The 22683-nt window shown below is 38.8% G+C and overlaps 1 protein-coding gene across 6 annotated transcripts in view; it reads right to left on the bottom strand.

Annotated features, from left to right (window-relative positions):
- Positions 1 to 6998: 6998 nt before the first annotated feature.
- The window catches only part of MEIKIN (meiotic kinetochore factor), a 107369-nt gene continuing 91684 nt past the window's right edge, over positions 6999 to 22683 (bottom strand). For 3 of the 6 annotated variants that reach the window (XM_035290918.3, XM_035290917.3, XM_035290919.3), the window contains 2 exons: positions 18406 to 18529; positions 6999 to 7139 (listed from right to left, as the gene is read on the bottom strand). In XM_035290918.3, the coding sequence (XP_035146809.1) occupies positions 7117 to 7139; positions 18406 to 18529 (147 nt within the window). In that variant the 3' untranslated portion in view covers positions 6999 to 7116. Of the gene's footprint in view, positions 7140 to 8755; positions 8959 to 18405; positions 18530 to 22683 lie in introns of those variants that run through there. The other 3 variants (XM_078364921.1, XM_035290916.3, XM_078364922.1) reach the window with 2 other exon arrangements.

Below are 22683 nucleotides of genomic sequence, written 5' to 3'. Positions count from 1 at the left end.
GCAGCCTTTTTAAGTTTAACAAGTCAGCAAAGAGGAAATGTAAGAAAGAAAATAATTATCTACTCATTCATGCTGTATCAATGTGAACTATTGGGTAACAAAGATTAGACATAAGGCCTACACTCTCACTCAAGGGTAGAAGATTCAATCTCCCAGTCTGGGTTTCTGTCCACCTGCTTCAAAGATTTCCCTCCTGATAGCATAAAAGACATGGGTACTCTTTGCTATAGGCATGTGCTGGTTACCAAATGTAATGGAACAGAAGGAGTTAATAACGTTTACAAGTCATGGACAGACTCTATATCTTCATTTCCTTATCATTGGGAGCATTCCCAGCTCAGAATTTTCCCAATGCAAAAAAAAAAAAAGGCTCTGAAGAGCCGGACCTGGGAACCTGGCCAGTTCCCTGATCCAATTTTTGGTAAACACCTCAAGGATGTTAGTTACATGATGAAGATGTGGACAGTGTCCTGACTTGACCCTTCTTTGTTTTAAAAAGTATAAAAGATTGTTTAGCAGAAGCCAAACTGAGCTTCGGTGGTGACTTGGTCTGGACTTGCGAAAACCCGTGCTGCTTTACTGCCAGTGTTGAAGTTTGTGAGCGTCTCTAGGTATCCTTGTAAATAAACTCTTTTTCCTTCCTTGTAAATAAACTCTCTTTTCTCTATATACCTTGGCTGGTGTTTTTTCTTCTCACGAATCTGCCTGAAAAGATTAGAAAATCCAAGCTTGGTACTGAGCAGTGCTCACACACCAAATGTAGGAAAAGGTGGCAACGAAACTAAAATCTTCCTCCTTTAACCACCATATTAATAAGTATAGCCTCAATTATGCTGAATTATCCTGAAACAAATTATTTCATTGATAATAGCTCATAACAAGACATTCAAAATCAAGATGATCAAGTATACCTGCCTGAAAAACATTTAGATGGGCTCAAAGTACCTCACTTTTAAAAACTCTTAAACCAACTGACCATTTATTGCTATATAATAAGGAAATGGCAGTAGTCTCAAGCACCAGAAAACATAAACAGTGATTAATTCAACAAACATTTCTTGAGTCCCTCCAACATCTCAAACTCTAGGTATGGGGAATATGGTACTGAACAAGAGAGTCCTTATTCTTAGAAACTGAGTTTTTTTGTGGGAAGAGACAAAATAAACAAGATGTTTGCAAGTTGTGCTAGGAGCTAGGAAAGAAAGCATGGATAGCAAGCAACTAATGGAGACCAAATTTAGATAGGGTGGTCAGGGAAGGCCTATCCAAAGATGGGGATTTGAGCTAAGATGTAAAGAATGCGAAGGAACCAGCCATAGGAAAAAGGTGGTGAAGAACATTCTGGCAAAGGGAGGAAAAAGTACAAAGCTCTAAGAGAGAAATGGTTTGGCCTATTTAAAGAGGAGAAAGGAGGCCAGAAGAACGAAAACATACTTTGAGAATGGGAGATGGTTTGAAATGGTTAGAAAGATACAAGGGACCAGATTACACAGGACCTTGTAAATTATGGAAAGGAGGTCAGACTGAGTGTGATGGGAGCTGTCAGAGGAGTTTAAAACAGGGGAGGGACATGAAACAATTTATGATTCTACCGTGGCTGTTCTGTGGATAAGGAGTTTTAGAAGAGGAAGAATGGAATCAGAGAAACAAAACAGGTGACTACCTGTACTTTAAGAGAGAATTGATGGTGGCGAGCACGCTATTTTGGAGATACACACTTGTAATAGGAATGAAGGAAAGAAAAATCAAAGATGACTCTTAGGTTTTTGCTGTGAGCAACTAAGTAGAAGTCATTTCCTGATTAAAAGACCAGGGAACACATGAATTTGAAGAGGAAAACCAAACATATCAAGTTTGGATGTATTAAGTTTGAATTGCCTATTAGACAGCCATGTGGAGATATTGAGTAGAATATATGGGGAGAAAGTAGGATTAGTGAGAGAAATTTGGGAGGCATTAGCTTCTAGATGGAATTTAAAATAATGGAATGGATGACTTTACCTGAAGGGAGTGTGTATATAAAGAGGGTTCAGAACTAAGACCCAAAGAGGATAACACTTACAGGTCTGAAGGAGAATGATCCAACATAGAAGAATGAGAAGGAGCAGCAGTAAGACAAGAGAAGAAAACATCTCCAAAAAGAGAAATAAGTCAACTATGTTGAAAGTTGCTGAAAATTTAAGTGTTCATTACATTTGTCAATATGGATATCTTGACAAGAACAATTTCAGTGGAGTAATGTGAGTAAAAGCCAGGTTCCAAAAGACAAAAGGGGCAAATAGGAAGTGGTAAAGGAAACGCAGACAACTCCTCTTTTTTTGCTGAGATGGGAGGCAGACAGGAGATGGAGAGGGAAAATTGGTTTTCTTTTGTTTAAAATGGGAAATATGAGAGAATTTTGTATGCAACTGAAACAACCTAATAGAGATGGTGAAAATAAGCATCTACTATGTTCCAGGTGCTAGGAATACAATATAAACAGGAAGGAACAGGCCCTGTCCTTAAGAAACTAAGTAACAAAAAAGTATTACGGATTTCGATAAGTTCTGTTAGGTAATCAAACTTTTCCTTCAAATATAAATTGGCTTGAAATCCTCATCTAGAATTCTAAGTGCACAAAACTATGACAAAGATTATTTCAACAAATATTTTTCAAACATTTAATATGCTTAATATATGTCTGTGCTAGAATCCAGAAATAAATAAAGAAGCAGTCATAGTTTCTGTATTCAAGGACCTTACAGTCTAAGGAGAAAAAGCAATTGACAGGTTGGGTGCAGTGGCTCATGCCTGTAATCTCAGCACTTTGGGAGGCCCAGGCAGGTGAATCACTTGAGATCAGGAGTTCAAGACCAGCCTGGCCAACATGACAAAACCATTGTATGTACTAAAAATACAAAAATTAGCCGGGCATGGTGGTACACACCTGTAGCCCCAGCTACTCAGGAGGCTAAGGCAAGAGAATCACTTGAACCCAAGAGGCAAAGGTTGCAGTGAGCCAAGGTTGCATCAATGCACTCTAGCCTGGGTGACAAAGAGCAAGGCTCTGTAACAAAAAATAAAAATAAAAATAAAAAATTGATGGGCAATTATAGTACATTGTGACTATGATGTCAGAAACTCTAGAAAGATTTTCATTGAGTCCATTAGTCAGGATGTTCTATGTTGCACAAGATAGAAAACTCAAACAAAACTAACATAAGCAAAGAATGAAACTGATGAGCACTCATAACTGGATCTAATGTAGATGAACAGTTTAGGCACAGCATTAACCAAGGACTGCAACAATGGTATTGAGAATTCAGTTTCTTCTTCCCATCTCTAATTTCTCTGTACAGACTCTATTCCCAGGTAGTGTCTCCAATTGTGGACATAAGCTGGCTGCCAGCAACTTCCATGACATATTCTTTCAGATAAAAGTTCAGGAGAAAAAAGAAAGTATGTCCCAGCATTCCAAGAAAAAAAAGCTCTGATATTTAATCCCAATAAGATCATTATAGGCCTTGGACCCATCCCCAAACAATTACTGTGCCAGAGTTGAGAGGGGTAATGTGAATTGGCTTATGCCATTAAAGGCCTACCCCTGGAACTATCATGGGATCAATCCCACCTAAACCATATGGCTTAGAAATTTAAAATCCACTTAGGGTAAAGTTAGAAGGGCAATGGATAGATGCAGGGAGAGTCACCACAGATGTCCACAACCAATATCCATAAGAGACAAAAACATGGGGTCAACTGCACAGAGATAGTAACTAAAGTTGTGAGTAGATGACATCACCTAATGTAAGTGTGCTGCATGAAAAAAGGCCCCAGAACAGAACCCCAGGAAACACCAAAACTTAAAGATTGGGCAGAGGAAAAGAAGCCTTTGGAAGAAATTGAAAAGAGTGAGCTAAAGATGAGATGAAAGCCTGGAGGGTAATGTTTCAGAGAAGTAATTATTTTCTGGAGGCTTTTAGGAAGAAAGTACTAGTCTGCAACATTATTAGCTAGAAGAAGTTGGGTAAGATGAGAACTGAAAAATATCCTTTAGATTAGCATTGAGGAGGTTGCTGGGAGACTTAAGGGGAACCATGTAAGTGGAGAAACAAAGCTGAGGCCAAATTATGTGTGTTTGAGTGTGTTTAGGGAGGGTAAAAGGTGAGGGGTCTGTGAGAAAGTAGAAAGCACACTCTTTAGGAAACGTGAATGCAAACAGATGAGGAATGATGGGTTAGCTAGCAGAACATATGGAGTCAAGGTAGGATTTAACATGTAAGATGATGAAACATTTTTAAATTCAAGTTAGAAAATAAGGGTAGAGCAGGAGAGGTTCAAGATAACTTTTTGGGCATCACATCCTTTCTATAAACACATATGCTATATATACAACATAAAGAGGATATTCATAACTGAACAAGCCATGATGAATGATAGCTTGGAGAGGTGGAAAAAAAAACCCATTGTAGTTAAAAATTTTAAAATGGAAATGACATCACCTTTCAGGTTTTTGTTTTGTTTTGTTTTGTTTTTGAGATAGAGTCTCGCTCTATCTCACCCAGGCAGGAGTGCAGTGGGAAGATCATTGCTCACTGCAATTTCTGCCTCCTGGGCTCAAACAATTCTCCCACTTCAGACAGCTGAGTAGCTGGGACTACAGGCGCGTGCCACCACACCCAGCAAATTTTTGTACTTTTTTTTTTGTAGAGACAGAGTGTCCCTGCATTGCCCAGCCTAGTCTCAAATTCCTGGGCTCAAGTGATCTGCTTGCTTCAGCCTCTAAAATTGCTGGGATTATATAGGCATGAGCCACTATGCCTGGCTCTTTCATGTACTTTTAACTGAACTTTTTAACTGAACAAAAACCTGAGATTTGTTTTTAATGAGATAAAAATTTAAGATATAATTTAAAATGATTAAAAATAAAGTTCAGTTACATGCTGAAGTAAAAGGGTTGGTTTTTTTTTAGATTTCAGTCTATGTTGAAAATGGATGAAAACTATGAGCTCCTCATCCCAGAAAGAGATGAATTCCTTTTTTCATGTTCTTCCAGGGAGATTCAATGAAAGACCTCTGAGGCCTGCAACAGATACAAGATTAAGCATACAGTCTTTTCCAAGGACTTACCAATAGGATTCTTCTTTGGACTTCTCATGTTACCAGCCAGCAGGCTTCTTCTGCTTTCCTTGCTCTTAATCATAATTGAAGTTGTTGTGTCCTCAGTCCTAAGTCTTGAATACAAATACCAATTCCAATTCCTTACCCCCTCCCATCTTTCCTTGTACTCCAGTCTATAAAACAAAAATATTGGCCGGGCATGGTGGCTCACGCCTGTAATCCCAGCACTTTGGGAGGCTGAGGCGGGTGGATCATGATGTTAAGAGATCGAGACCATCCTGGCCAATATGGTGAAACCCTGTCTCTACTAAAATACAAAAATTAGCTGGGCATGGTGGCACGTGCCTGTAGTCCCAGCTACTCAGGAGGCTGAGGGAGGAGAATTGCTTGAACCTGGGAGGCGGAGGTTGAAGCTAGCTGAGATCGTGCCACTGTACTCCAGCCTGGCGCCTGGCGACAAAGCAAGACCCTGTTTAAAAAAAAAAAAAAAAAATTGAATGTGCCTTTTCTGGGGAGAAGAAAAAAATATATTATACTCAAATGCTACTGCCTCATATCTTGGCTCCACCACTTCCTAAATTACATAACCCTGGCCAAATACTTACCTCTCTGAGCTACCTATGTTTTATTCATCAACAGTATGAAACTATCAAATGTTTATTTCTTCCAACCCCACCAGGCCCAATCTAAGAATCAAGTATCATTCTTTCTCATAGGAACCTACCACCTGATAAGAAACTAGCAAATAATTCATTCTCATTCTCTCCCATCCCACCTGAATTATAAACTGCTTGAAGGCAAAGAACAAGGTTTCTACTTCATTCTTTACTTATCACATTTCTTCTAAACTCACCACAAGAGTTGCTGACTTAATTGAGTATTAATTCAGAATACAGGTCTAAATTTTATGCTAGCCTCCATCATTAATGGTCTCATCTATGTTTCTTCACAACTTTTCCATATTTCACCTTCAGATGAAATCACAAAAATCACAAATAGCTTTGTTAGTGGCTTAAAGCCTTGACAAATCATTACAAGGATATCTTCATAGGGATGCCTTGTTAAAAATGAATACCATACAGGTTATTTAACTACAAATTAACTCATAGATGTTATAATTTTTCTTAATCCTGAAGTTTTTAAAATTTGATTCTTATGAATATATAATATTAGTAAAGCCCTTTAGCATCAAGGACTAATCAGGTTAAAATCCCTCCAAGTTTTACAACTGGACTCTGCTCACTGTGCAGGATTACTGCTTTTAAAGAAGGGCATTGTTAAGATACTGCAAGTTATATTACCAAATTTTAAAACATCCTACAGATAGTATTAGCTAAAGATGGTTTTTTTGGGATAAGGTAATATATTAAATAATATGGAACTGATTATACATATTATATATCCCCTGCTTCAGCAAACCTTGAGTATAGAGTTTCTTTCAGTCAGACCTGAAATTAGGTCTCTAACTCATGTGGTTTCAATTAAGTTCTGTTAAAAATAGCTCATAATATAAGCATTTTCATTTTTAGCACTTCAGTAACTTCACTACCTTTTTGTGTTTTGTTTGTTTTTGTTTTTCTCTACATTGCTTTAGAGAAAGATTTACTACTTTTAATCATACTAACAATAAACTTTGAAGGAAAAAAAACATCAAAGGAAGTTACATTGTACCCCGGCATTGGCTTTCTTTTTTCCTTCTCAGACCTCTCAGGGATGAAGCCTCCTTTTGAATAGCTAAAACCATCTATTTTAGTGTACTGTCTTCTAATACTAGTGATTTGGTTCTTTATCTTATAATATAAATACACATATTTAAGAAGCATATGAATAATGTTTTTTTCTTAACTGATTAAAAGTAAATGACAAGAACCTTGACTGAATTTCAACACAGAGATATATCATAAATAACTACAGAATTTTTAATTTCACAAAATTTCAGGCAGACATTCTGCTTTACAGACTTTGACTTCACATTCCTATCTTCAAAGTACTGAAAATTCAGCAACAGCTGTTTTTTCATGCCATTTTTATTATGATATCTGGAGGAAAAAAACAAAACAATAGATTACTTCATATACAAGCAGTTGTCCAATAGTTATTAATAACTAGCCCACAGGGAGAGAGCACTTGATGCCCAGGCCACTCTAGTTTCACCCTATCAAGCCTTAGGAAACAAATCCAGAGGCCATTAAAAAAAAACAAAGAAAAAAAAGGAATATTTGGCTCATCCCTTCTAGGGCATGCGGAGGACATGTTCTCTTTGGAGAAACAAGGAGATCTACTCAATAACATTCTGGTGGAAAGCCCAGGAAAAATCACTGTTAGTGGCCATCACAGGGTATTTAACCCCAGCCTTGTAACCTGGAGCACCTGATACAGTTGTGCTTTTCATCCCTGTCCTCAGTCACCACCCAGGAAGAAGCCTCTCGTATTCTCTCACCTGCCCTTCCTTTGTGTTTTCCTGCCCTTTGTTGCAGTTGAACCCAGGTTCCATCCCAAAGACAGGATTGATTCTGGGGCCTTTGCCCCCACATCTTGGGCCAAGAGATCAAGAGTGGAACCAGCTTTACCTAGTTAGCATTGTTACTTTTGTGCCATGATATACCTCATCCTGTGGTCTAATCAGCCTATCTCAATGGCTCTGAAATTTTGTTGCATCTAAAACTACCTAGGATTTTAAAATCCTGATATCTAGGCTATCCTCCATACCAATTAGATCAGGGACCCAAATATCAGACAACAGGAAAGTATGATGTGCAGCTAAGGTGAGAACCAGACTCCTGTATCTTTGCTATTCAAAGTGGGGTCCATGGACCAGTTACATCAGCATCACCTAAAAGGTTGTGAGAAATGTAGAATCCTTGGTCCCATTCTAAATGTACTGAATCAAAGTCTCCATTTTAACAAGATCCTCAAGTGATTCAAAAGCACATTAAACTTTTGGAAGTGCTGGTTATATTATACTATTCTCTACTCCTCCCTGTTTCCTGACCTCAGACACTGCTCATTCACTGAAGACTTTGGAAACTGGTTCACAGTCGTCCTCTCCACATGAACTTCTAGGTAACTTCCCAAGTGGGTAATCAGCCAACCCAACTATCTTGTCTCACCTACCGTTTACCTTCTCAGTCTTGAAATACACATCAAAGACCATGAGCTATATTTTCCTTCATCATCACCTACAGTGCATCATTTCTGACACTTTACAATACTAGAGACCCAAAAGTCATCTCTAACTACCATTCTTTCTTACTATCCTGCACCAACACCTATGTTAGTCACTAAGCTCTGTCAATTATACTAATAAAAGTTTTTTAGTTTAGACTGGTTCTCCTAAATCCTACAGAAATCCTAAATCAGATCCCTGAGGCAATGACCTAGGAATGTGCATCATTTATAAATTCATCTGGTGGCCTGAGTACCACATTTTGAGATACACTAGCTCAGATACTTATTTTTTCAACTTTGCTCACTGGAGCTTTTGCAAAACTCCCATTTAGCCTTTTTGCTTCTAGGGTCAAATTTCTTCTCAAATCACCCCTATACTTCTTGTGAGAATGAGCAAATAAAAAGTAAATTTGGGCCAGGTGTGGTGGTTCATGCTTGTAATCCCAGCACCCTGGGAGGCTAAGGTGAGCAGATCGCTTGAGCTCCAGAGTAAAAGACCAACCTGGGCATCGTGGTGAAACCCCACCTCTACAAAATATATAAAAATTAGGTGGGCCTGGTAGCACTTGCCTGTAGTACCAGCTACTTTGCAGGCTGAGACGGGGAAGAATCACTGGATCCTGGAAGGTAGAGGTGGCAGCAAGCTATGATCACACCACTGCACTCCAGTGTGGGCAACAGAGCAAGACTCTGTCCCAAACAAACAAACAAAAACACATATATACCTCCACTGGGCTTGTTTTATATATTTGACTTCCTCTATAAAACTATAAACTTTATGAAGATAACTATGTCTTTATCTCAATATCACCAGCAACTATTTCTAGCATATGACATCCAGACTCAATAAATATTTGCTGAATGAGTGAACTAAACAACTAGAGAACCTCATCTTTTCAATCTATAACCACATGATACTAAAACAAGAGACTTAAATGGCCTCCATGATGTCAGACTAGCTTGATTTCTTTATCCCCAAGGCATTTGCCGGCATATTTCATCTCTGTTTTTTCACTAGAACAATGGATCTGTGTCAAAGACTATACACACTTACCAATCACTGTTTACATGAGATGGTATAACCACATTTATAACTAACCAGTCAGCATAGTTTAGGCTTTTTGCAATTTCAAAAAGGGAAACAAAGAAAGCTAAGCTTGAGAAACTAACCTAACCTATAGAAAGAAATAATAATCATTGTATAATGAGTGATTATTATATGTCACACACTTTACAAAGATTATCTCAAGTCCTAGCAACAATTCATTGAGGTAATAACTACTATTTTACTAATTTTACAGATAGGAGGCTAAAATTCAGAAAGTTTAAGGAATTTGCTTATATGACAGTTAGGATTTGAACTTATGGATGTCCTGTTTTTTTTTTTTTGAGATGGAGTTTCGCTGTTGTTGCCCAGGATGGAATGCAATGGCGCAATCTCGGCTCACTGAAACCTCCACCTTCTGGGTTCAAGCCATTCTCCTGTCTCAGCTTCCTGAGTAGCTGGGATTACAGGTGTCTGCCACCATGTCCAGCTAATTTTGTATTTTTTACTACAGATGGGGTTTCTCCCTGTTGGTCAGGCTAGTCTCGAACTCTCAACCTCAGGTGATCTGCCCACCTCAGCCTCCCAAAGTGCTGGGATTACAGGCTTGAGCGACCACACCCAGCCAGATGTCCTATTCTTAAGTGATTTCTACTGCCATCTTTCAGATACTCAAATTAATATGTTTCTACTTTGTCATATATCTGTGTGACACTTCTGCATGCTATAATCTAGAAAATCAAACTTATCACTAAAGATAACATATGCATCTAGTTAAAGGCTGTGATTCTACAGTACTAGCCTGAGATATGAATTCATAACACATAAGTTATCATCTCTTCTAGAGCTCAAAATAAGATAAAAAATTTAATATTAATATAAGGTTAGCTACAGGTTTTGTCTGATTTATCAAACAGTATTATTAGACTGGAAGTCTTCTCTAACACCTTAAAGTTAAAAGTGTCCTCTCTTGGGTTTCTACAGTGTCTTGTTCTAGTTCCGATTCTGCAAGTAATAAGCTCTGTGAACTTGGGCAAGTCACTTAACCTGGCCAGGTCATTTTTGCTACATGTAAAATGAGTAAAACAGACAAATGAAATGGTTCTCAAATGTTTGTGTTTAATGGAATCACTTTCAAAATGCAGGTTCCTGTGCCATCTGTAGAGACTGTAGTTTACCAAGTCTGCAGTTATTTTGGTGGAGGTGGTCAGAAGGACCACGTATTGAGAAACCTTAGAGATGTTTTCTATAGCCTCCTTTATCTGGCTGTCACTATTCTGACTACTTACCCACACCACCTCCTCTATCACATCTCTTTGGTTCACTTTCACCATTGTTTTTTCTTTAATCAGCATAATGCTGGTTATTAATGAACAAAAAGCATACTGATCACAATCCTAGACTGAAATTCAAAAGTGAATTTCACCCTGTAGTCCTGATTAGAGTACTGCCAAAACAGCTAAAACTTTAAATGCCAGGACTAAAAATAGGCTGCTGCATGTTTAAAATAACATGATCACTAGTTAGCTTGGTGCTTTGCTATTTTTACTAAGGAAAGAGACAAGTGGCCAGAGGTTGAAAGGGAAACAGGAGGCAGCTGTTATGGTAAGAGCCTAGAAAGAGGCCAGGAGATGGCACCATTAGTTCATTAGTTCAAAAGTAATGGGGTGGGGAAGTGAGGGCAGTTATCTCTGTAAATTAAATTAAAAGACTTCAGTCTGAACACTCAAAAGAACCACCCACACACATTTTGGTTTAGATTTGTTGCATACTTTAAGCCCAGAATTTTGACATATCTAATGTCAGAAACTAATATGACAGGCCAAAAATCAAATTAAGAGTGTTTCTGGTCACTCTGTTGTCTAGCCTGGTGTGCAGTGGCGCAATCTTGGCTCACTGCAACCTCTGCCTCCCAGGTTCAAGCAATTCTCCCATCTCAGCCTCCCAAGTAGCTGGAATTAGAGGCACCCGCCACACACCCAGCTAATTTTTGTATTTTTAGTAGAGAGGGGGTTTTGCCATGTTGGCCAGGTTTGTCTCAAACTCCTGACCTCAGGTGATCCACCCACCTTGGTCTCCCAAAGTGCTAGGATTACAGCCATGAGCCATCATGTCTAGCCAACTTTTTCTTAAAGTATAACAAAGTATGTATATGCATAACAAATACATATATGTACAGCTTGATAGGTTGTCACAAACAGAACACACCTGTGTAAACAGCACTAAGATAATGAAACACAACATTACCAGCATTCTAGAATTCCTCCTTGAGATCCCTTTCAAGTAATGCCCCACTCCAACAAGGTGATCCACTCTGATGATTTTCATTATAGTTTAAGTTTTGCCAGGTTTTATACTATATGTAAATAATGTTAAATGCACTCAACCATGTTTGGCACCCTTTGCTAAATGCATCTTTATGTTTGTAATTGTGTATCTAGCATGCAATATGTAACAGTTGCATCTCACTTTATATTATTGATTTTCACTGCTATATAGTACTCTAATGAATGAATATACCATAGTTTACTTATTCATTTTACTTAATGGGCATTTAGATAGTTTCCAGCTTGAGGCTATCATGAAAATTGATGCTATTAATATTCTGGTATATATATTTTTGATGACACACATATACATTACAGTTGGGTATATTCCTACAAATGGAAACGGTGGGTCTCCAAAGGCCTTCCATCTTTGTAATTTCCAGGGGTCCAGTGGTATAAGGGACATCCCTATTGAGGTGAGGAATAAGGTGTTGCCTCTGGCACCTCCTATAACCAAAAGGGAGATACAATGCCTAGTCAGCTTTTTTTGATTTTGGAGTTAACATATTTCTCATTTGGGTGTACCACTCCAGCCCACTCACTGAGTGACTTAAAAATCTGCCAGATTTGAAGAGAGGCCCAGAACAAGAGAATGCTCTGCAATAGGTCCAGGCTACTATGGAGATGCTCTGACAATTATGCCAAATGATCCAGCAGCTCCAACAGTGCTTGAAGTGTTAGTGGCAGATAGAGATGCTGTTTGGACCTTTTGGCAGGTCCCTGCAGGTGAATCACAAGGTGAACATTTAGGATTTGAGCAAAGCCCTTCCATCCTCAGTGGAAAATTACTCTTTTGAGAAACAGCTTTTAGCCTATTGCCAGACTTTAGTAGCCACTAAACATTTAACCAAAGGCCATCAAGTTACCATGTGACCCACACTGCCCATCATGAACTATGTGTTGTCTGACCTACCAAGTCATAAAGTTGGTGGTAATGGCTGTACTCCATTATCAAATGGAAATGGTTTACGTAAGATTAAGCTTGAGCAGGCCCTGAAGTCGTAAGTAAATAGCATGAGGAAGTGACCCAAATGTCTATGGCCCCCACCCTTACTACATTACCTTTTCTCTTACTACCTGCTCTTAATATGACAAGAGGAATTCTCTACAGTTGACTGAGAAAGAGAAAACTCATGTTTGATTTACAAATGGTTCTCTACAATATGCAGGTACTGCCTAAAAGTGTACAGTTAGAGCACCTACATCTTCTTTCTGGGACATCCCTAAAGGAAATTGGTACAGATAAGTCCCCCCATGGACAGAACTGAGAGGAGTGCACCTGGTTGTTGAAAGGAGAAATGGCGAGGTGTTTAACTATATTCTAGAGTGGTAGCCAATGATTTGGCTGTAGGGTTAGGGACTTGGAAAGAACATTGCATTAGTCAGGGTTCCCTAGAAGGACAGAACTTATAGGATATATATACACAAAGAGGAGTTTATTAAGGAGTATTAACTCACATGAACACAGAGTCCCACAGTAGGCCACCTGCAAGAAAGCCAGTCTGAGTCCCAAAGCTGAACAACTTAGAATCCGATGTTAGAGGGCAGGAAGCATCCAGCTTGGAAGAAAGATGTAGGCTGGGAGGCTAAGCCAGTCTAATCTTTTCACATTCTACTTCCTGCTTTTCATTCTGGCACAATGGCAGCTGATTAGATAGATGGTGCCCACCAAATTGAGGATGGGTCTGCCTCTCCCAGTCCACTGACTGAAATGTTAATCTCCTCACAGACACACCCAGGAACAATACTTTGCATCCTTCAATCCAATCAAGTTGACACTCAGTAATCCATCAAAAGTGGGCTGAAAAATTTGGGAGGCATTGGACAGACCTTTCTTTTTTTTTTTTTGAGACAGGATCTCACTCTTTTCCTTAGGCTGTAGTACAGTGGAATGATTACAGCTTACAGCAGCCTCCATCTCCCCAGGCTCAGGTGATCCTCCCACCTCAGCCTCCCAAGTGGCTAGAACTACAAGAGTACACTACCACACCTAATTTTTGTATTTTTTTGAAGAGACAGGATTTCACAATGTTGCCCAGGCTGGTCTCAAACTCTTGGGCTCAAACGATTCACTCATCTCAACTTCCCAAAGTGGTGGAATTACAAGCATGAGCCATTGCACCCAGCCAGGACAGACCTCTCTCGGGGGGGAGGAAATGAAGATGTATCCCATAAAATTTCACCAAAAGGTGACCTTAGCAGAGGAGGATTTTAATAATAAAGGGAATATAGGATAATCAAGTCTGTAGAATCCAGTCAGTCTCTCCCAGCCACCTCTGTCAAAACAGGGCTGGGGAAAGAGTCTAACTAGTATCCTCTTTGTTCATGGCTCATGAGCAAAGTATCCATAGTGGCAAGAATAGAGTTCATACATAGGCTCAGCAATATGGATTTCCATTACCCAAGGCCAACCTGGATGCCACTGCTGGAATTAGGTGTGGTGGTGTACTCTTGTAGTTCTAGCCACTTGGGAGGCTGAGGTGGGAGGATCACCTGAGCCTGGGGAGATGGAGGCTGCTGTAAGCTGTAATCACTCCACTGCACTACAGCCTAAGGAAAAGAGTGAGATCTTGTCTCAAAAAAAAAAAGAAAGGTCTGTCCAATGCCTCCCAGCAGTGGCATCCAGGTTGCTGAGTGCCCAACCTATCAGCAGCAGACAACAACACTGACTCCCCAGTATGGCACTATTCATCTAGGTGCTCAGTCAGCTTTGTGGTTGATTACACTGAACTACTTTCATCATGGAAGGAGTAGCATTTTGTTATTACTCGAACAGACATTCAATACAAATTTTCGTTCCTCATACAAAATTTTGCCCAAATTGACATCCATGGACTCATGGAATGCTTTACCCATGGTCATGATATTTCATACAACATTGCCTCTGATCAAGGAACTCACTTCACAGCAAAAGAATTGCAGTATAGGTCCTTACTCCTGGAATTCGCTGGTCTACGTTCCCTATCATGCTAAAGCGGCTGTCCAAATAGGATAGTGGGATGGCCTTTTGAAGAGGCAATTACAGTATCAGCTGGGGGAAATAACTTGCAGGCTAGGGCAAAGTTCTCCAGAAGGCTATATATATGCTCTGAATCAGCATCCAATAAATGGTACCTTTTTCCCCTCTGTAGCCAGGAATCAAGGGATAGAAACAAAAGTGGCACCATGCATTATTAATTCACTAGCTAAATTTATTCTTCCTGGTCTCATAATTTGATGCTCCACTAGCTTAGAGGTCTTAGTTCCAAAGGGAGGAATTCCTCCACCAGGATATTGATTCCATTAAACTGGAAGTTAAGACTGCTCCCACTTTGGAGTCAATAGGCTAAGGGGCTTACAGTGTTGTCTGGGGTGACTGATCCGGACTACCAAGGGGAATCTGAACTACTACTCCACAATGATGGTAAGGAAGAATATGTCTGGAGATCTCTTAGGGTATCTGTTAATTTTATCACACCCTGTGATTAAGGTTAATGGAAAACTACAATAACCCAATCCAGGAAGGACTACTAAAGGCCCAGATGCTCAGAAATAAAGGTTTGTGTTACCCAGCAGATAACCATGACCACTGGAAGTGCTTGCTGAAGGCAAAAGGAATATGGCATGGGTAGTGGAAGAAGGAGTTATAAATACCTGCTATGATCACTTGATTAGTCAGGCAAATAGCCTTGTTTTTTTTCCCTCTCTTATCCCCTTATCATATAATATATTAATAATAGTTAACTTTCTATCACAGTTTTTAAGTTACAGGATAGCAAGAAGGGTGAACATTGACCAAAACTTTGTATCCTCTTCTGGAGAAAGAGTTAGCACATTTTCAGTTTTATGCAGGACAACTGTAGCATGTTAGGCAAAAATATGACTTTATTATTGTCTTTATTTGGAGATTAAATATGGTTTAAGGAGATGCAAATGGATGAGTAGTTGATAAGGAATGCACTGTGATGGTTAGTTGTATGTGACAACTTGCCTAAGATATATTATACAATTATTCAGTCAAACTAATCGAAGTGTTGCTGCAAAGGTATTTTGTAGATGTGGTTAATATCTATAATAAACTTTATATGAACTTTAAGGAGATGATCCCTGATAATGTAGGTAGACCTCATCCAATCAGTTGAAAGGCCTTAAGAGCAAATCTTAAAAAGTTTATCTGAACAAGAAGAAATCTGTGTGTAAACTGCATCATCAGCTCCTGCCCTAGAGTTTCCAGCCTTCTGTACAGTTTGCAAACTTGCCCAGCTAGACTTGTACAATTCCATAACTGTATACGTCGATTCCTTGTTTTGTTCTCTCTAGAATGGTAATTGGCATACATTAGGCCTTATTCTATCCTCTATAACTTTCAACCTCTCTTTAATATTTTCCACATCTTATTGGCTCTTTTTCTTTGGTAGAATTCTGACAAATACAGGATCTTGCTATTCCCTACCACTATGCTGATGTTATCAGAGATAGAGATAGAAAGAAGTCCATTACATTCTTTCTCCTTGAAAACTTCATAACCTATGGAATATGAAATATGAAAAGTCAGCACTGTAAATTAGGTCAGGTTGCAATATATTATTGTGATAGTCAATTTTAGATATCAATTTGGCTGGAACAAGGGATACTCAGAAAGCTAGTAAAGCATTATTTCTGAGTAGATCTGTTTCTGTGAGGATGTTTCCAGAAAAGAATGGCATTTGAATCAGTAGACTGAACAAAGAAGATCTGCCCTCACTCAAAGTGATCAGGTACCATCCAATTGGTTGAGGACCAGAATAGAAAAGGCAGAAAAGGCTGGGCGCAGTGGCTCACACCTGTAATCCTCAGCACTTTGGGAGGCTGAGGCGGGTGGATCACGAGGTCAAGAGATTGAGCCCATCCTGGCCAACATGGTGAAACCCCATTTCTACTAAAAATACAAAAATTAGCTGGTGTGGTGCCGTGTGCCTAGAGTCCCAGCTACTTGAGAGGCTGAGGCAGGAGAATTGCTTGAACCAAGGAGGCAGAGGTTGCAGTAAGCTGAGATCGTACCACTGCACTCCAGCCTATCGAAAGAGCAAGACTCCATCTCAAGAAAAAAAAAAAGAAAAAGAAAAGAAAAATAAAGAAAGAAAAGGCAGAAAAAGGCAAATTTGCTCTCTCTTCTGGAGCAAGGACATCCATCTTCTCTTGCCCTTGGACATCAGAACTCCAAGTTCTCTGGCCTTTGGATTCTGGGAGTTGCATCACAACTCCCCAGTTTCTAAGCCCCCTGGACTTGGACTTAGCGATGCCACTAGCCTCTCTGGTTCTACAGCTAGCAGATGGCACGTCATGGAACTTTTCAGCCTCCATAACCACATTAGCCAATTCTCATTAAAAATCCCTTCACATATCTCTATCTATCTCCTTTTGGTTCTGTTTTTCTGGAGAATGCCAACAAATATAATTATTAAGTATCAAATGAGTAGCACTGAATTGAATATTCAAGGAACTTGTTAAAAAAGGAGAGATCTCTATAGACTTAGAGAATGATCAGGGCAGGCACTGTGGAGGAAACAAGTACAAGAATTAAGAGTAGACATCTTGGTTGAATTGAAGTTGTACATATCTAACTAAGGTTCAATTGCTTCATTGGCTGTTTACTCATAAAAATTCCAAAGTGCCACTGAGTCATTAGACATTCTGCCTGGGCCGGGCGTGGTGGCTCAAGCCTGTAATCCCAACACTTTGGGAGGCCGAGGAGGGTGGATCATGAGGTCAAGAGATCGAGACCAACCTGGTCAACATGGTGAAACCCCATCTCTACTAAAAATACAAAAAATTAGCTGGGCATGGTGGTGCGTGCCTGTAATCCCAGCTACTCAGGAGGCTGAGGCAGGAGAATTGCCTGAATCCAGGAGGCGGAGGTTGCGGTGAGCCGAGATCATGCCATTGTACTCCAGCCTGGGTAACAAGAGCAAAACTCCGTCTCAAAAGAAAAAAAAAAAAAAGACGTTCTGCCTGAAGCATAGTGAGGGGAGATGTTAAGCCTTCTAAACTGAAAAAAACAACAACACTGCAAATGATGCACTTGGATTTAGCAGGCTTAAAAGATTGAATTCCTCTCTACCACTTGGAAGAAATATGATGTTGAACAAACTGCATACTACTTTAAATCTCAGAGTCTTTATATGTAATATGGGAATAACAGTACATATCTCATCTATTATAAAGTCATAGTGAGAAATAAATGAAATATAAGGTTCTTAGCACAGTGCCTTTCACAGAGGAAGTACTTAACCAATACGAGGTGAATGCAAAAACATATCCACATCTCTAAAAAGAATGCAACTGAAATTGAAACCAAAACAATACAAAATTTCACATAATTGTAAGAGGAAGTATCCTGGATAGATTTTACATCAGTGTTATAAGCTAATTTTTCAAAAGATAAAATATCTGTCTTAAAAAAAATTATTTTACCCTGGTTCCAAAATCTGACCAGACATTTTTTTTTTTAAATAAAGAGACAGGGTCTCTCTCTGTCACTCAGGCTGGGTGAACTGATGATAGCTCATCATAACCTTGAACTCCTAAGTTCAACTAATCCTCCTGCCTCAGCTATCCAAAGTGCTGGGATTATAGGCAGGAGCCACGAGTCTACCCCTGACCAGGCTTTTATAATTTTACCATTCCCACTTTGTGCAAGAACTACTGGAATGCAATTTATAACTGAATTTCCTGTGTATATAAGGCATTTATAATGAAAAAAATGATATCATTCAAAAAGTATGCTCTGCATTCATACTACAGTACCTTGAGGGATATCCTTAGGAAAAGAATATTTCTTCTTCTTTACAATAACACCTTTATTTTTCACTTGTCTAGTTCCTGGTGATTCTCTAATAATACAACATATTTCTGATGTATTTGCAGGAAACTGAAAAATAAAAAAGGCAGATATTGCATAATTCCTCCAAATATTACACTTGTATATTGCTTTATTTCAAATGCAACTAGTCTCAATATCTGTATTTCTTAGATATTAATAACAGCAAGCATTTATTAAATGCTTACTCCACTACCAACAGTAATTGGTTTTATAACATATGTTCATTTAATATTCACAAAGACCAAGCAAGGCAGATTATATTACCTACATTTTATAAATGAGAAAACTTTCAGAGAGATTAATTGACTTACTTAAGGATAGGGAGCAAGTAATGGTAGAGTTGAGATTCAAGCATGCTCAAGTGAGAGAGAAAATTTGCATGTTTTATTGAGTTAAAACACAAATTTAAAGTTAACTGAGTTAAACACTAAATTCCTTGATTTTTCAAATCAGGTAATTTTGACAATTTTCCATAATAAAGAAATACTGGCCAGGCACAGTGGCTTATGCCTGTAATTCCAATACTTTGAGAGGGACTCTTTGAGGCCAGGAGGATGAGAGAGCGAGAGAGAGAGAAAGAGAGAGAGAGAGAGAGAGAGAGAAACACCATATCTTTCAGAAGTGATATATCTTCTTTTTCAGAATTCAGAAGCAGAGATGTATTTATCAAGAGTTTTTATTATTTTAAATAAAGACTGTATAGAAACTTCTTATGTAATTTTTGTTTTTTTGTGACAGGGTCTCGTTCTGTTGCCCACACTGGAGTCCAGTGGCATGACCTCTGCTCACTGCAACCTCTGCCTCCCAAGTTCAAGTGATTTTCATGCCTCAGACTCTCGAGTACCTAAAACTACAGGTGTGTGCCACTACATCCTGCTAATTTTTTTTTTTTTTTTTTTTTGAGACAGAGTTTCGCTTGTTACCCAGGCTGGAGTGCAATGGCGCGATCTCGGCTCACCGCAACCTCCGCCTCCTGGGTTCAGGCAATTCTCCTGCCTCAGCCTCCTGAGAAGCTGGGATTACAGGCATGCGCCACCATGCCCAGATAATTTTTTGTATCTTTAGTAGAGATGGGGTTTCACCATGTTGACCAGGATGGTCTCGATATCTTGACTGTAATCCCAAAGTGCTGGGATTACAGGCTTGAGCCCCGCGCCCGGCCCATCCTGCTAATTTTTATGTGTTTAGTAGAGACAATATATATTTTTTTCATTTTTAAGTTTCATAAGTACATAGTAGGTATAAATATTTATGCAGTACATGAGATATTTTGGTACAGAAATGCAATGCATAATAATCACATCTATAGAAAATTGGGTATCCATCCCCTCATTGTTTGTATTACAAACAATCCAATTATACTCTTTTAGTTACTTTTAAATGTACAATTTAAAATACCAGACTTTTATAATTTTACTGTTTCCACTTTGTGCAAGAACTCTAAGAATACAATTTATAACTGAATTTCCTGTGTACACAAGGCAATTTCCTATAGTGCTACCAAATACTAGGTCTTATTCATTCTTTCTATTGTTTTGTACCCATTAAACATCCCCAACTTCCCCCACCAACCCCCACCCCTAGCACCTAGCTATCCTTCACAGTGTCTGGTAACTATCCTTCTATTCTCTATCTCCATGAATTCAATTGTTTTGATTTTTAGATCCTACAAATAAGTGAGAACAAGTGATGTCTGTCTTTCCGTGCCTGGCTTATTTACCTTAATATAATGACCCCCAGTTCTGTCCATGTTGTTGCAAATCACAGGATCTCATTCATTTTTATGGCTGAATAGTACTTCATTGTGTATAAGTACCATATTTTGTTTACCCATTCATCTGTTGGTGGACACTTAGGTTGCTTTCAAATCTTGGCTATTGTGAACAGTGCTGCAACAAACATGGGAGTGCAGATATCTCTTTGGTATACAGATAAACATGGGAGTGCAGATATCTCTCTGATATACTTTCTTTTGGGTACATACCCAGCAGTGGGATTGCTGGATCATATGGTAGCTCTATTTTTAGTTTGCTTGTTTGATTTTTTTGCCAAGACAGAGTCTTGCTCTGTTGCCCAGGCTGGAGTGCAGTGGCACAATCTTGGCTCAATGCAACCTCCACCTCCTGTATTCAGGCAATTCTCCTGCCTAGCCTCCCAAGTAGCTGGGATTACAGGTGAGCACTACCATGCTCAGCTAATTTTTGTAGTTTTAGTAGAGACAGGGTTTCACCATGTTGGCCAACCTGGTCTCAAACTCCTGACCCCCTCATCCACCCCCCTTGTCCTCCCAAAGTGCTGCAATTACAGGCATGAGCCACTGTGCCCAGGCTTTTTTTTAGTTTTCTGAGGAACCTCCAAACAGTTCTCCATAGTGGTTGTACTAATTGACAGTCCCACCAACAGTTTTAATAAGAGTTTCCTTTCTGTACATCCTCACTAGCAACTGTTATTGCCTGAGATTTGGATAAAAGTCATTTTGACTATGGTGAAATAATATCTCACTGCACTTTTGATTTGCATTTCTCTGATGGTCAGTGATGTTGAACACTTTTTCATATGCCTTTTTGCTATTTGTATGTTTCCTTTTGAGAAATGTCTTTTGAAATCTTTTCCCCATTTTTGAGTGGGGTTATTAGATCGTTTCCAACAGAGGTGTTTGAGCCCCTGGTTATTAATCCCTTGCCAGATGGGTAGTTTGCAAATATTTTTTTCTCTTTCTGTGGGTTGTCTCTTCATGTTGTTGATTGTTTCCTTTGCTGTGCAGAAGCATTTTAACTTGACATGATCCTATTTGTGTATTTTGCTTTGATTGCCTGTGCTAAAGGAGTATTATTCAATAAGTATTTCCCCAATGTTTCCTTGCAGTAGTGTCATAGTTTGAGGTCTTAAAGTATTTAATCCATTTAATTTTTTGTATAAGGTAAGAGGTAAGGATCAACTTTCACTCTTCTGCATATAAATATCCACTTTTCCCAGCATTATTTACTGAAGAGACTTGTCTTTTGTCTCTTGTCCTTGGTACCATTACAGAAAATGAGCTTACTGTAGATGTGCAAATTTATTCTAAGTTCCCTATTATCGCCAGCTGGTCCCACCTTTGACAAGTGGGGATTACTATAATCCAAGGTGAGATTTGGGTGGGAACATAGAGACAAACCATATCAATAGCTTTGGCTATTCTGGATCTTTTGTGACTGCATATAAGTTTCAGAATTGTTTTTCCTATTTCTGTGAAGAATGTCATTGGTATTTTTATAGGGATTCCATTAAATTTTTTACATTGCATTGAGTAATATGGTTTTTTTTATAATATTGACTCTTCTAATCTATGAACATGAAATATATTTCAATTTCTTGGTGTCCTCTCCAATTTCCTTCATGTTTTATAGTTTTCATTGTACAGATCTTTCACTTCCTTGGTTAAGTACATTCCAGGATATTTATTTTATCTGTGGCTATTGTAAAAGTGATTACCTTTTAAATTTCTTTTTAAGATTGTTCACTGTTGGCATATAGAAATGCTACTGATTTTGGTATGTTGATTGTGTATCCAGCAACTTTCCTGAATTTATTTATCAGTTCCAATAACTTTTTGGTGGAATTTTTGGGTTTTTCCAAGTATAAGATCACATTATCTGTATACAAAGATAATTTGACTTCTTCCTTTCCAATTTCGATGCCCTTTATTTCTTTCTCTTGTCTGACTCCTCTAGCTAGGACTTCCAACACTATGTTGAATAACGATGGGGAAAGTGAGCATCCTTATCTTGTTCCAGGTTTAATAAGAAAGGCTTTCAGTTTTTTTCTCCTGCAGTATTATACTAGCTGTGCATCTGTCATGTATGGCTTTTATTATGTTTGACAGAGCAGAAGCACCATCATCTTGCACAAACACTGCCACTGTAAGTTCCAGCTCCCTTTCTAGCCTCATGCATTTCAAGGAAATCACTTCTAACTACAAGCAGTAAGAAAGAGCAGACAGTAAAACACAGCTAAGACAGCTCTGGCACAGAGGAAGGTGAGTGAAGATCTCTTGGGTAATTACCAAACTTCATACAATGGGCCACAGTAAAACAGTGGAAGAATCATTACATTCTCTTACTAAACTAACCCCTTTATCTTTATGTAATAACCTGCTTTGTCTTTTATTACAGTTTTTGCCATTAAATCTGTTTTGTTTAAGTATAGCTTACTGCTCTTTT

The sequence above is a fragment of the Callithrix jacchus genome, chromosome 2 (genome assembly GCF_049354715.1).
Source record: "Callithrix jacchus isolate 240 chromosome 2, calJac240_pri, whole genome shotgun sequence".
In the NCBI taxonomy this organism is placed as follows: Eukaryota; Metazoa; Chordata; class Mammalia; order Primates; family Cebidae; genus Callithrix; species Callithrix jacchus.
This window is presented reverse-complemented; position numbering and strand designations above follow the sequence as displayed.